Source organism: Montipora capricornis, chromosome 3 (genome assembly GCF_036669925.1).
Source record: "Montipora capricornis isolate CH-2021 chromosome 3, ASM3666992v2, whole genome shotgun sequence".
Taxonomy (NCBI): domain Eukaryota; kingdom Metazoa; phylum Cnidaria; class Anthozoa; order Scleractinia; family Acroporidae; genus Montipora; species Montipora capricornis.
In genome coordinates, this window is record NC_090885.1 from 5,895,508 (window position 1) to 5,908,007 (window position 12,500).

Below are 12,500 nucleotides of genomic sequence, written 5' to 3' on the forward strand. Positions count from 1 at the left end.
GAGTATATTAAAATATACTCGTTTTTTGCCCGTGAGATTTCCAAATCTAGAGCATATAAAGGTGCTTAACCCCGAATCCTATCAGTGTATTAAACTCAAGCAACCATAGTTTACCATTTTCTCTCTTGTTTTGTGGTAAGTAAGCTAGCTGATTTGACACCGTAAAGTAGCTATTTAAGCAATAAGTTTGTGACGTTTATGTTACTAAACGACTCAAGTTTAGACGATAAACGACGGGTTTAGACGATTTTCAATGACATTTGTTTTCAAGCGAGGATGACTTTCGCAATGGGTTTTGGGAAAGCAAGACAAGCGCCCTTAGTGAAGTTTGCAACAATAATCCTGTATTATTGACTCGAGCAAAAAACAAGGCGCTATCGCTTTCTTCCTGTTTCACCATTAGCCATAAAAATATGAATGAATATGATTTAGCATTTTCACTTTCAAAGATATTCGATATTAATCAAAGTTCAGAATAATCTATTTAAAAATTGCAATGAAAAAGTGAGTGCCCCAGTTATTCAGAAGGTGGATAAGACACTATCCACCGGATAAATCACTTTCTCGGCATTGGATAGCGCAAATGGTTTCGCTACGACTTATTCACTGGATAGCAATATCCATCGTTTGAACAACTGGAGCCTGGTCCACAGTGAGACTGGATTAGGTTTTTAGTCCTAATAATTTTTCTTGACAGTTCTTAAGGTCGATGATCTGCGGATACGGTCTGAACTATTTTGGCCCATATTTGTGTGCCCCAGTGCTTGATGGATCGTTTTCCATTTGCCACCGTCTTAAAACATGGGACACTTAAACCTGAATTCCTTAGGTCGTATATGTTGTCATGTAGCATGAAAAAGTCAGCTATGTATTGTAAGCATAGACTGATTTTCACGTTGAACGCGGGAATATCAATGTCCTGTAACTTTTTCACATTCTTGTTGAATTGACCCGGCTTAAGCTTTATCGACCAATTGCACCGTAGTTTTTCTTTTGATATGGTTTTACCTCGGTAAGTTACCGTGAGGGCATTACACTCGTTTTTTTCTACGTTTACCTCGTTTGATTTCCTGATCATAAAACTTACCATCTTGAAGTACGCGTTCTTCACCAAAACAGAGTAGAAAAACTTCGAAGAACACAAGGAGCCACAACATCCTGACAAACATGCATGAGAACGTGTAGTTATTTTTTTAAAGGTCGTTTTTACGAAAGCCGACCATGCGGCCGGTTGTTCAGGAAGGAAGTCTTTGGGGAAGACTCCTGAACAATCTTGTTGGTTTCCTCACTTTTTCATTTGCTGTACTCGGGTCAAACCTTACGGGTCTCGTTCAAATTACTCTGCCTTTTTAAAAGTATACAGCTCTTTTGATATCTTTTAAGGCTGGGCTGTCAATAATTTGTCAATCATGTGTCAAATGTCACCCGCCAAGCAAAATGCACCTGCGTACCCGTTATTATTTACATGTCTTTGTTCGAGCCAGCGCCCATACAGAAAATGGTCACTTTTATAAACGTTTCTTTTGAGTTGGACTGGTATGTCACAAAAGAAGAATTATAAAAATAATACGGAATATGTTGCAATGTTTAAAGGTTACATTTACACTAAAATTAACTAGAAAAACAGTGCATGAAGACTTTGACATAACCAATGAACGAAAGATTGAGAAGGAAGTGAGATTAAAGCACAGCCCAATGCATAAATTACGCGGACTGGTGGCAACAAAGTGATTAAAAACTTGTTCCATTGCAGCTGTAAAGTTCCGACTGGTAATAATTATTCAGTGTCAAGAAAAAACTAAAGTAATCCTGTGTAAAAGTCTTTTGTTTCATTGTGCATAAAAGAGGACCGCTTTTCTGTCAGGAATCTGACCTGGAACCGCAAGAAAAAGCAAAAAAGTCAAGAGGAGATAGGAAAATAAGTTGTTTCCAGGAAATATAGAAAAAGAAATTACTTGGATAAAACACAACTACAGTCTGTGACAAAATTCCTTAGCTTAAATTCTCCCCTAACAATGTTGTTTGCACGCGAGTTTCTGCCAGGAAGGCATTTCGCAAAACAACATTGTGGGAAGGGCAAGGTATTGCAACGCGTTTCAATGATATTGTCCGAGGCTGTGGATGAAACACAGAAATAGCTGTTAGTCGTATCAAAAACCAATTAAAAAATTCTTAATGAAAAACTTAGTTGGCATGACGTACCAAACACCTTTCACGAACACCTGTCCCAAACTAAATTTATGACATTAGGAGAAGATGCATTTTTATCGTAACTACCAAAGAGCAAATAGAGATCAATTAACACACCGTTGCTGGGGAACAGCCTGGAAGAGTGAAACCAATAACCTTTTTCAATATCCCTTAATTTAGCATGAAAACACTAACCCACTCAAAAGAACTTAACATTAAAGTACCGCAAAATCACAGTTGGCCAAATCAATTTGTTTAAATAATCTTAGCTACAATTTTTATCGTTTAACACTGTACAATAAATTGCCTACAGCATGTTCGGTTTGGGCACATATTAGCTGCTTCGAATCCTGCGCGTGGGACAATTGACTGAAATCTAAGAAAGTTATTCGTAAAACGTCATTAGTAAACTGACCTCTTCAATGTTCTTTTCATGAAACACTCACATGCATCAAGTTTGATCTCTTTCGGCAATGAAATTGAGGATAGGATGCTGTTCAAAAGGAAAGGAAAGGAACTTTATTTAAGTGTCTAATCTTCTGGCTCTGGAGCGCTAATTCGGGACCCTGTAAACTAAAATCAACAAATTAACACAAATCAAATCAAATTTTAGTTTTTGTTAGCCGTAGAGACCCTCGAGTAGGGAATTCGTTCCCACCACGTTGTAATCAGGAAGTCAACCTAAAAAAACGTGTTCGTGGCTTATTGAAATAACACCACACAAGCGACATGCGCAAACGCCTCGTGCTTTATGTGGACTTGTCCTCACTAATGACGCAAGCATTAGCATAGCATAACATATTCAGGCACATTAAGTGCTAGTGATAAAGGCTACTGAGGCTCGTTTTACTAGCAAGGACTAATTAGCAGTTTAAACATCAATTATAGAATTGACTTCAAGTTGACTACATGCACAGAAATGCACGTAACTAACCCCCCCCCCCCCCCCACCCCCTTCCTCAGCCCCTCACTTTGCGAGGGTTCTGATATGTCTCTCAGTGGGCGACTCCTGTAAAATTCATGTAGGGCGATAGCTAACAGAATAGATACATTTCAAATGACACTTGTAGTGTATTAGACCAGAAATCGTCTTCAGAACTTATTTGCGAGTATACACGCAAGTCAGCGCGTGGAATTTCACGTGGCATGTATTACTCAAATGAAACTATGTTGTTCGTCAAAACATGACGCCCAAATGTGGGGCAGATGTTTTTTTTCCTTTTGTGAGTCTGCTGGAGCGTGTGAAGGGGAAAATAAAAGGGCATCGTGCAGTCGTAAGTCAAAACATAAATGAAGCGAAAGCGATTCTCGAAGGAGATGCTGTAGGATGAAATGCTTTGTAACATGGAATCGTTTGGAAATTATCGATCGCGTTTTTAACTAATAGCGTGGGCTACTTGCTGGTTTAGGCCAGCAAATCCAACAGGGGTGTGACCTAAAGGACCTCGAAAAAGAGATAAAGATAGCGGATGAAATAACGTCGGATGAAATAACGTCAAGTATTCAGGAAACGGAGAGAGCACATCTCCACAGCACTTGCTTCTAGACGTCTTTGATGATAAGAGTGGGGTCTCGTACTCCCTTACCCCAGCGGACTTGAATTGCGATTACGACTTGCCAGAGAACAGTATGATGTCACAAACGAAGATGAGGTAAGAGAGCGGATCCCCCATCCATGGGCCTCTTCCAATGATAATTTTATAAAATCTAATTTTAGCGCATGGTTCAACTACGCCACCATTTTTAGATGTAGGTAAGATTTTATGAATGAATGAAAGAATGCCAAACTGGTTTTCATTAAAGACGAGCTCAAAATATTCGTTTGACAGAGCTTCTGTTGCCTTTTCCCTTTTTCCTGAGTCCTCGGTGCTTGGACTTTAGAACTTGTCTTAAGACTTTAAATATCTCGTCTTTAAGGATGTTTATCCTAGCCTTGCGTTGTTTTCTTTTATACTTAGGTATCGTTGGACACTGCGCGAGAATGCAAAAGTTGTATCAGGTTCGTATTTAGTTTTGTCTTTTTTTCTTTGCTGTTTTGTAAAATTTGCATAGAGGACTGTCGAGTCTGTCGAGCTCAGGGGGAGGGAATTTCAGTCAGCTGTAGTCTCTAGCCTCACTCATCGATAAATCTCTAGAAATACGTCCATGTCAAATCTTGTTTTATTATAGAAACACAAGACAAACATGATAACACCAATGAAATACCAGCTGAGCTTACGTGTGAAAAGATGATATCTTCACACTTGAAAATATTATGTTACCTTGACAGGTAAAAAGATCATCGTTGCTATGGTTACATAAAAATAGCGCCATTGTTCTACGTTAGGACTATAAAAGTGGAATTCTGCGCTCACTAGTGAATTATTTGTCAACACTCGAAGAGAAATTTCGTATCTCCGCACGACTTTGTAATATCCTCTATTTCGTAACTGTGCCCTCTTGTTGTTGGTTCTGGATATATAAAGCTTCGAATTTATTCATCTCCAAGTAGTTTCGACTGTTTTCTCCGCTTTGAAAGAAAGTTGGTTTTGAAGAAGTGCCGCCAGACAGATTATCTGGTTGTAACGTCACCCCTACTCGAAGTTTGCTAATCTGTTTCTTTTTTCGAGCCACACACGATAGACTTTAGATACAATCGTTTCGACGATAACCCAAAAGATTTCAGCTACAACGTTCATTATTTCATTTCTATAAGGTAGAAATGTTGAGTTGAATGTGGCCTAACATCAAAACCTTATTCACACTGAGGCACAAGCAAGATGGTTATGACAAGAAGACTATGACCGATATATACCCTTACGTAACAAATTTTCAATTTAGGACTGAAGGGGTCACTCTTGCAAACTGAATCTTATTCTAAGAACTCATCTAAAAATAGCTTGATTTTTTAAAATGCCGCGACATAGACCTAGCATGAGAATAGTACGCTCCTGCTAATGCACCCCTGCACAGCATAATACCAAGAGAGTATGAAGGTAAGAGAGGTAATCTCTCAGATTTGCCCTATTCGCAACGTAATCCCTCTTAAGTTATTTTTAGATCTCCTTCGAGATCCGGTATTCCCACGAGGGTTAACTGATAGCCAATCATATGTCCCCATTTTCGCGAACGACGCGAATCATTGCGTGGAAATTCGCTCAGCTGTCATCATTGGTAAAAATGGGGACATATGATTGGCTATCAGTTAACCCTCGTGGGGTTACCGGATCTCGCAGGAGATCTAAAAATAATTTATAAGGGATTACGATGGGAATAGGGCCAATATGAGGGATTACCTCTCTTACCTTCATACTCTCTTGATAATACTTAAAATTAAGACATTCATGTTATTATGCTATTAAGTAAAAACGCTTCTCGAGTGGTGAATGGTTTAAACCGGTGGAGGCAGATATAATTAAGTGAAGTACGATCGTCCTGAGATTAAGATGACATTAGGGACTTTATAATCTACGACGCAGTCTTCAACAAGGACGCCACAAACAAGAATATCATTGGTTAAAAGGGGAAACATATTCGTATTGCACGTGCTGTCACGCATTTTAGCACATATGTTTGCTGTACACTGCACAACAACGACGTGAAATCACAAAGTTCGAGGTTGAGCGTACAAACACAAACCTTTCATTGTATAGTTTTATTGTAAAACCGCTCGTAAAAAAAATTTCATTTTAGGATACTTCGCCCACATTGTAAAACGTGAGCGAGATGGACTATATTTTGAAGTCACGTTTTCGTTGATCGCGCCGTCGCAGATCTTAAAGTCCCTATTGCCTGGTGTTCCGCTCAGGTTGTCGAAACATCAGTCCGTAGTGTCATTTTTAAACAGTACGTCATCCTCATGATTGCACTCACCCAGATAGGTTTCTAAAGATTGTGCATGTTAATTGTCAAATAATTGAGGTGATGTGTCACAACCGAGAATTCATTCAAATCAATGAGGTGGCAGAAACAACTGTTATACCATGATTTAAATTTTGCTAGAGAGTAGAGAGTGTTTAAAGTGCCATTGTAACCAAAAAAATCAATTTTTATTTTTCTTTGGATTTCAAAACTATGTTAATTAAACACGAAGCGACCAAAGTTTTAAGCCTTGATTAAAAAAAAACTGTTTATTTTAACTGGAATTTTCCTATTTAATGGTCCGCCATTTGAGAGAGCTGCAGTGGATCGAGGGTAAAATGACGTCAAAGGCTCACTAGTTTAAGAATGCAATGCGTGTGTACGCCGCAAAATTAATATGCAGCACTGGAGTTTTGAGCTTTTAGACTTATAATAAGCTGCATTCACACCCTGAAAAGTTTAAGCTAGTGAGCCTTTGACGTCACTTTTTCCTGGATCCAATCCTCTGAGGTGCAATCGGTCAGTTTTGAACGTGAGTAATGGCGGACTGTGGAATCCAAAACGCGGCCTTTGGATAAAAGTCAAAGCTTAAAATCTTGCCAGTCAGATGTTACCCAAACACACGTCAAAATCTAAAAAAAAAAAAAGCAAGTGATTTTTTGATCACAGAGGCAAAATAGTTTTTGTCTTGCTTTGTGCTCTTCCTTTTGTGCAATTTTCGTGCAATTTTTGGGTTTGGGTATTTTTATAGCACAGTTTCAGCATTTTCATGGCACAATCTGTAGAAGCCTAAAACCCTGACGATCGTACTTCACTTAGTTACAAATATGGAGTGATGTCTCACTAATCAGGCATAAATTCGAAGGTTGGTCCAGCGTTCGGACCCACAGTCGGATCCCCTTGTTCTTCCAGCGGAGTTTGCACAAGTCTTTTTAGATATCTGTCTACTGTCATCATTAATCCTAACGCATCGACGAATTTTTCAGGATGTCCATTGAAGACAACTTCAAGAGATCTGAGGAGGTTGGTGTATATTCGGTTAAACTCTTTGTTCAAAACATCTGGTCGGGATCCTGGTGTGTACTTTATATAACGCGGGTTGTTGACCATGGGCCAAACTCCAGCAGGGTCGAAAAATATCTTTGATCCATTGAAATGATAATCACCTTGACATGATGTCTGGAGGACAAATGAAAAAAAAAAGCGTTACTGTGTTGTAAAAGAGCTCACGAGAAGAGGCATTCTTTGTAAAATCTGGAATTTTAAACAAAATTACACAAAGATTACAATTGGACTCAAATTTTCACCGATACGTGATTATTCAAATTACTTCAATCTTCAGTACTGAGATGTAATTAAATGAGGGTTTGATTGATTGCTTAATTTTCCTGCGTGGTCATTTTGTTACTTATATTTCCCTAGTAACATTAACGATTACTGTAGGAAAAATATAACTAGAACGTACAGATTTATATAGAGTTGAATCGAAATAATCCGCTGAATCCGTTTGTTCGAATATGAGTGTTTACACAGGGCCTGTTTACATGGAGATTGGGTCACCCTTCCAGGAGGGTCATCCCTGTATGACAGGAAGGGTCACCCTAAGCTTGGGGCTACCCTCTCAACTAAGGTAGGGTGACCCTCTTAGGAGGGCCAGCTTTTTGTTTACTTAAGCCATGTAAACGCTCAAGGTAGGGTGACCCTAGGGGAAGGGCTATCTCGAATATTGCATCAAAATACGTCAAATGACGTATTTGAAACGCCAAATTTTCGATCACAAAAAAAAGAATGGCGTCTCGTACGTATATCTCCGAATTAAGATATCAAGCAGAAGCTATCGCAAATGAGACTCCAAGTGATGAGATTAATGTAGAAGAGCGCCTCCGATTTCTTCGACGCCTTCGACGAGCCGGCGCCCAAACAACAACAGTCATCGATCCAGTAGCGCCAAAAACATCCTGAGGTGCTTTTAAAGTGCGTGAAAGAATTCAAAACACAGTGCGACTACAACGCAACCGATCTTGAAGCCGACCTAGAAAGCAACAGAAGGAAGGGGCTGCATGTCCATTAACTATCCTGAAGATTTTGGCCCAGAAAGTGTCTCGGAACTCGGCAAAGACTTAAAAGACATGGATGCCAGCGAGTACGAAGAACACTGAAAAGAATTAGAAGCCCAAGAAGCAAAGATACGAAGCGGGTTTCAAATAATCAAAGAAAACATAAAAAGAGTCCGACAGGACTATCGCACCACCGTGAACAAAGGCACAATAGCGGCATGACGCTAGCCCTACCCCCGGGGTGACCCTTGCTTGTCGAGTTTGCATGTAAAACAGGACTTGTTTTGACCCTTCTGGTAGGTGACCCTCCTTAGGAGGGTGAACCTGTCTACATGTAAACAGGCCCTAATTATAAGGTATGTAGCCACTCACGGCGAGCCGTCCCTCAAATAGAGTACCGCGTCATAGATCTCCCTCGTCACTGTTGAGAGATGGGTGTCTAATGGCTCCTGGCGTCTGATCTAATTCTTTATAGCCTCCTTAACCTTCCTTTTGATAGTGTTGTCATCCGTTAGTATGACGACTATATATTAGGTGTGATAGAGTGACCTGATGCTGCGCATATTCGTATACGGTTCACTTCTAAAGATCTATGACGTAGTTCCCTATTTGAGGCACCGCTCTCCGCGAGTTATTACATAGCTTAGTCCTGTGGAACCACTCATAATCGAACAGACCGGTAAAGGCAGCAATTCAGCTGAAATATTTCGACCCAAATCGATCTAAACTTGTACATTTAAATTAGATTTTCTGTGCATCATGTCCTCAGAACGTGGAATGAACATTTTTGCTTCCATTAGCGATTAAGTCGTTTAAACGGACCTTACGGCTTAATTGGGCTTCGGTGAAAATAAACTTCGTGGTCAAGGAGTTCTAAATATGAACTGTGTTAGAAAACGGTGAAGGCCAAAGAGAGATCGACATGTGAATTGTAATTTAATGTCCCCCTACACTCGGTCTCTTCTTAGGCCGCCTGCGGATAGGGGGAAAAAAAAGTATGAAGTACAAATCTCCTTGGAGGGAAAGAACCCTTCGGGGTGGCAGTGGTAGCAATTGAATCACGTATGCAATAACCTTTGAAGGCGGTTTTGTGTCATTTCCACCTCCGCCGTCTGCTATGTGAACATTGACTTTATGTTTTTCCACAATGGATTTGAACAAGAAGTAATGTGAAAGATCGCCAGTTTTGTTCGACCAGTCCAAGGGATTGCAGGGTGAACTTCCTTCTCCTTCTCTGATGATCTCCTGGATGGCCTCCTTTGCACTCTTAAAATCGGTAACTTTGATCAGTTTTCCATATCGACCAAACGAAAAATTGAAAAAGAGTTGCCTGGATTCGTTGCCTGAAAATATTGTTTGGTTGGTGCCATTTTGCGTCAGGTTGGAAAATGCGTGTAAGATGTATTCATAGAATTCTCCAATGGTATTGTAGTGCTTACGATATGCAGGCTCATCCGGGTAGGTGGGGCCTCGTACTATATCAACCTGGAAAGTCAGTAAAAGGTCAGTGTCACACAAACTGGTTGCTGGTTGCAACACAGGCTCTTTTCACATGAGCCAAGTTCAACAGGATCGTCCGTTTACTGAGACCTCGCCATACTACTAATTTTGCTGAGTGCTATGACAGGGTGGGCTGGCCTGGTTGGGTTGGCGAGATCGTGGTTTCGCTAACCAAGATTGAAAATTTGCTGGTGTATGAACATTAAAGCCCACTTACTGGGATAAAATAACACAATGAATTTTCTTTATGGAATGGACAATATATATATTTAACCTGGGTAGGACTACACGAAGATCCTGTTTTGACAACTCATACAAGCACAAAATGTTGCATTTTCTCCACTCTCTCCACTTCTCTTTTCAATCAGTGATAATAACAGCAGAAGTTTACTCGCTGGAGAAAACTAAAATTATCGTATTCCAATCTATTACATGAACTATCACCAAATATATTTGCAAGCCAGTTTACAGTATCACTGGACCGTGGAATCTGCCTCAATTGCTATTCGTGCAAACATGCAACAAGACGGGGCTATACATTGAGAGTCGAGCTTCCATGCCACTTACAAGGGGTATGTCACATTTCTTCCTAGTCGTCTTCAAAGCTGTATCTAAACAGAAGCCAAAAGAGAAAGTTAACTTCTATCACTTAGTGAGACAACTTAAAATTTATTTAATAAAAGCTTCAAGATGAATCAATCAATCAATCAATCAATCAATGGACTTTATTTTGAGAGGGTAGCACATGACAGTAAGGAAACTGAGAACCCAGTGTCCCCTAAAAATTCAATAAAAACTCAAGATATAACACTGTCACATTGGAAATATTATAAAATACAAGAATAAAATAGAGTACTCATAATTAATGTGATGAAAACAAAGATCTCTCAGTTCATGTTGGTTAATAGGCCCGTTTGGGTTGGTTTGTAACCAGGTGCCGGTTTCTCCAAAGTCTCATAACTTTAATGAAAGTTAGAGATTTTGAGGCAATGAAAGGCGTAACTGAAGAGAGAAGAAAGGCACACACAGTGCATTTTTAACCTTTATTTATCCACTTTCACCACAACTGTGGTGGGGGTCGCACAACAGAGCGAGGCTCCAAATTAAGTGCGCCCTTTTTACCCTCCCAACCATGATATACCACAGAAGACAGACCACAACACCGGGAACTACATGCCCTACTCTTTGCGACAAGTGTGCGGGTTCTTTAACGTCCCACAGGATTATGAACATTGAAGGGTTGTGAGACGGGACCTCCAGCTTATCGTCCTTATCCGAGAAGACTAGAGAGTCTAACCATTTGCAGATCTAATTACAAAGGCAGCACTTTCTCCTCAGTTATTTAAAGACCCTAAGTGTTGGTCCGGCCGGAGTTGAACTCACGACCTCCCGCGTGACAGCCCGGTGCTCAACCAACTGAACCACCGGTGCGCGGTGCGCGACACACTCATCCGAAAAATTGGTTTTACCCTTAGCCTGAACCCACGTCTCTCTGATTACTAGTCGGGCATACGAAGCCAATACACCATCAAGGCCACGTTCAAACTTGGCAACGCAGCAGATTAATGAGGTGACTTAGCGGCGTGGGGGTCCCTAGGGCCCACCTTTTCTTCACCCGAGTGTGTATCCTATAATATAATAATAACATGGGTGACAAATTACTCGTTAATTTTGGAGCGAAATTTCAGCGTTAATTTATAATTCGCATGCGAAATTACAAATTGAAAGTATACTTTCAGCACTCGAAGATAAAATTCGTATCCTCGCGCGTCCATGTAATATCCTCTGTATCTCTTTTAAAGCAATCATTCATATCATCTCTGAACCTCTGGCTCATATCTGATCAAACTGCCAATTGCGCAAGGCATTGAAACTGATCAAATGAAAATTGCTCGTGTAATGCTATCCTTTTAAGCTGATGATCCGTCTTTGTTTGCTTAAGTTGTCGCCCTGTTTCTGTTTTAACGGAGAATCTTCTGTAACCATTTACTTCTCTAGTATTCTCTGAGACAATCAATGTGGATTTAGCACGATTCTACTCGCATTCTACGATAAACTTTCCTCTCTGTAGATCGAGGTGAATTAGCTGTAGGACGGTGTTTTTCTTGACCTTTCCAAAGCCTTTTTTTTCACAGTTAATCATGAAATTTTATTTGATAAATTGAAGCACTATGTCATTCGCGGAATATCACTGAAATGGATAAGACGTTATTTCTCTGATAGTTTTTAATTCGTAGAATATTTGATGCGGGGTCATTTCTCTTCTCACTCAAAAATCTCTTGTGGAGTACCTCAGGGCTCTATCCTTGGGCCTCTGTTTTTTCTGTTGTGCGTAAATGATTTAATCTACTTTATTACAACTAATATCATTCGCTGATGATATCAGCATCTTTTTGTCGCATATAGATCCAATTCAATTGTCTTACTTGATGAACACTGAGCTAGGTTAACAATCTGTTAGGAGCAATAAGTTGTCACTAAACTTAAAGAAAGTGTTGTTACTTCATTTATTTGCAAACTGAACAAATACAACTGACATGTATTGTTAGCTTGCTTGCAAGCGGCTGTGAACGAAATTTCTTTGCAATAATCGAGTGTCATATTCCTCGAAGTGCAAGGATATAGCCTTGAAAATGAAATAAACAGGGGCACCCAACGAGATAAAAGTTCAAAACCACTTAAACATGGCATTGTTAAACGTATTTTACTATGTAAACGATAAAGTAAAAAAAAAGTAAAGTGGTGCATTTATATAGCGCCCTTATCACTAACGTCTCAAAGGCGCTTTACAATTATCAATTTACCCCCAGCGGACTGGAAGCATATACAGGCAGTCCAGTCTAAGCAGTCCGTGCATGCTGGTACTCATTTTACCGACCTCGGGAAGGATGGAAAGCTGAGTGAACTTTAGCG

The 12,500-nt window shown here is 40.0% G+C and overlaps 2 protein-coding genes across 3 annotated transcripts in view; both read right to left on the minus strand.

Moving 5' to 3' along the window:
* LOC138039747 (uncharacterized) overlaps positions 1 to 1,316 on the minus strand; it is a 20,523-nt gene extending 19,207 nt beyond the window's left edge. Inside the window, exons 1-2 of the mRNA XM_068885597.1 lie at positions 1,290 to 1,316; positions 1,088 to 1,158 (exon numbers count right to left, since the gene is read on the minus strand). Of these exons, the coding sequence (XP_068741698.1) occupies positions 1,088 to 1,158; positions 1,290 to 1,297 (79 nt within the window). The 5' untranslated portion in view covers positions 1,298 to 1,316. The remainder of the gene's footprint in view (positions 1 to 1,087; positions 1,159 to 1,289) is intronic.
* Positions 1,317 to 4,332: 3,016 nt separating this feature from the next.
* The window catches only part of LOC138042017 (uncharacterized), a 39,943-nt gene continuing 31,775 nt past the window's right edge, over positions 4,333 to 12,500 (minus strand). The window contains exons 7-9 of one of the 2 annotated variants that reach the window (XM_068887743.1): positions 10,155 to 10,198; positions 9,162 to 9,572; positions 4,333 to 7,209 (exon numbers count right to left, since the gene is read on the minus strand). In XM_068887743.1, the coding sequence (XP_068743844.1) occupies positions 6,874 to 7,209; positions 9,162 to 9,572; positions 10,155 to 10,198 (791 nt within the window). In that variant the 3' untranslated portion in view covers positions 4,333 to 6,873. The remainder of the gene's footprint in view (positions 7,210 to 9,161; positions 9,573 to 10,154; positions 10,199 to 12,500) is intronic. The other variant, XM_068887744.1, reaches the window with a different exon arrangement.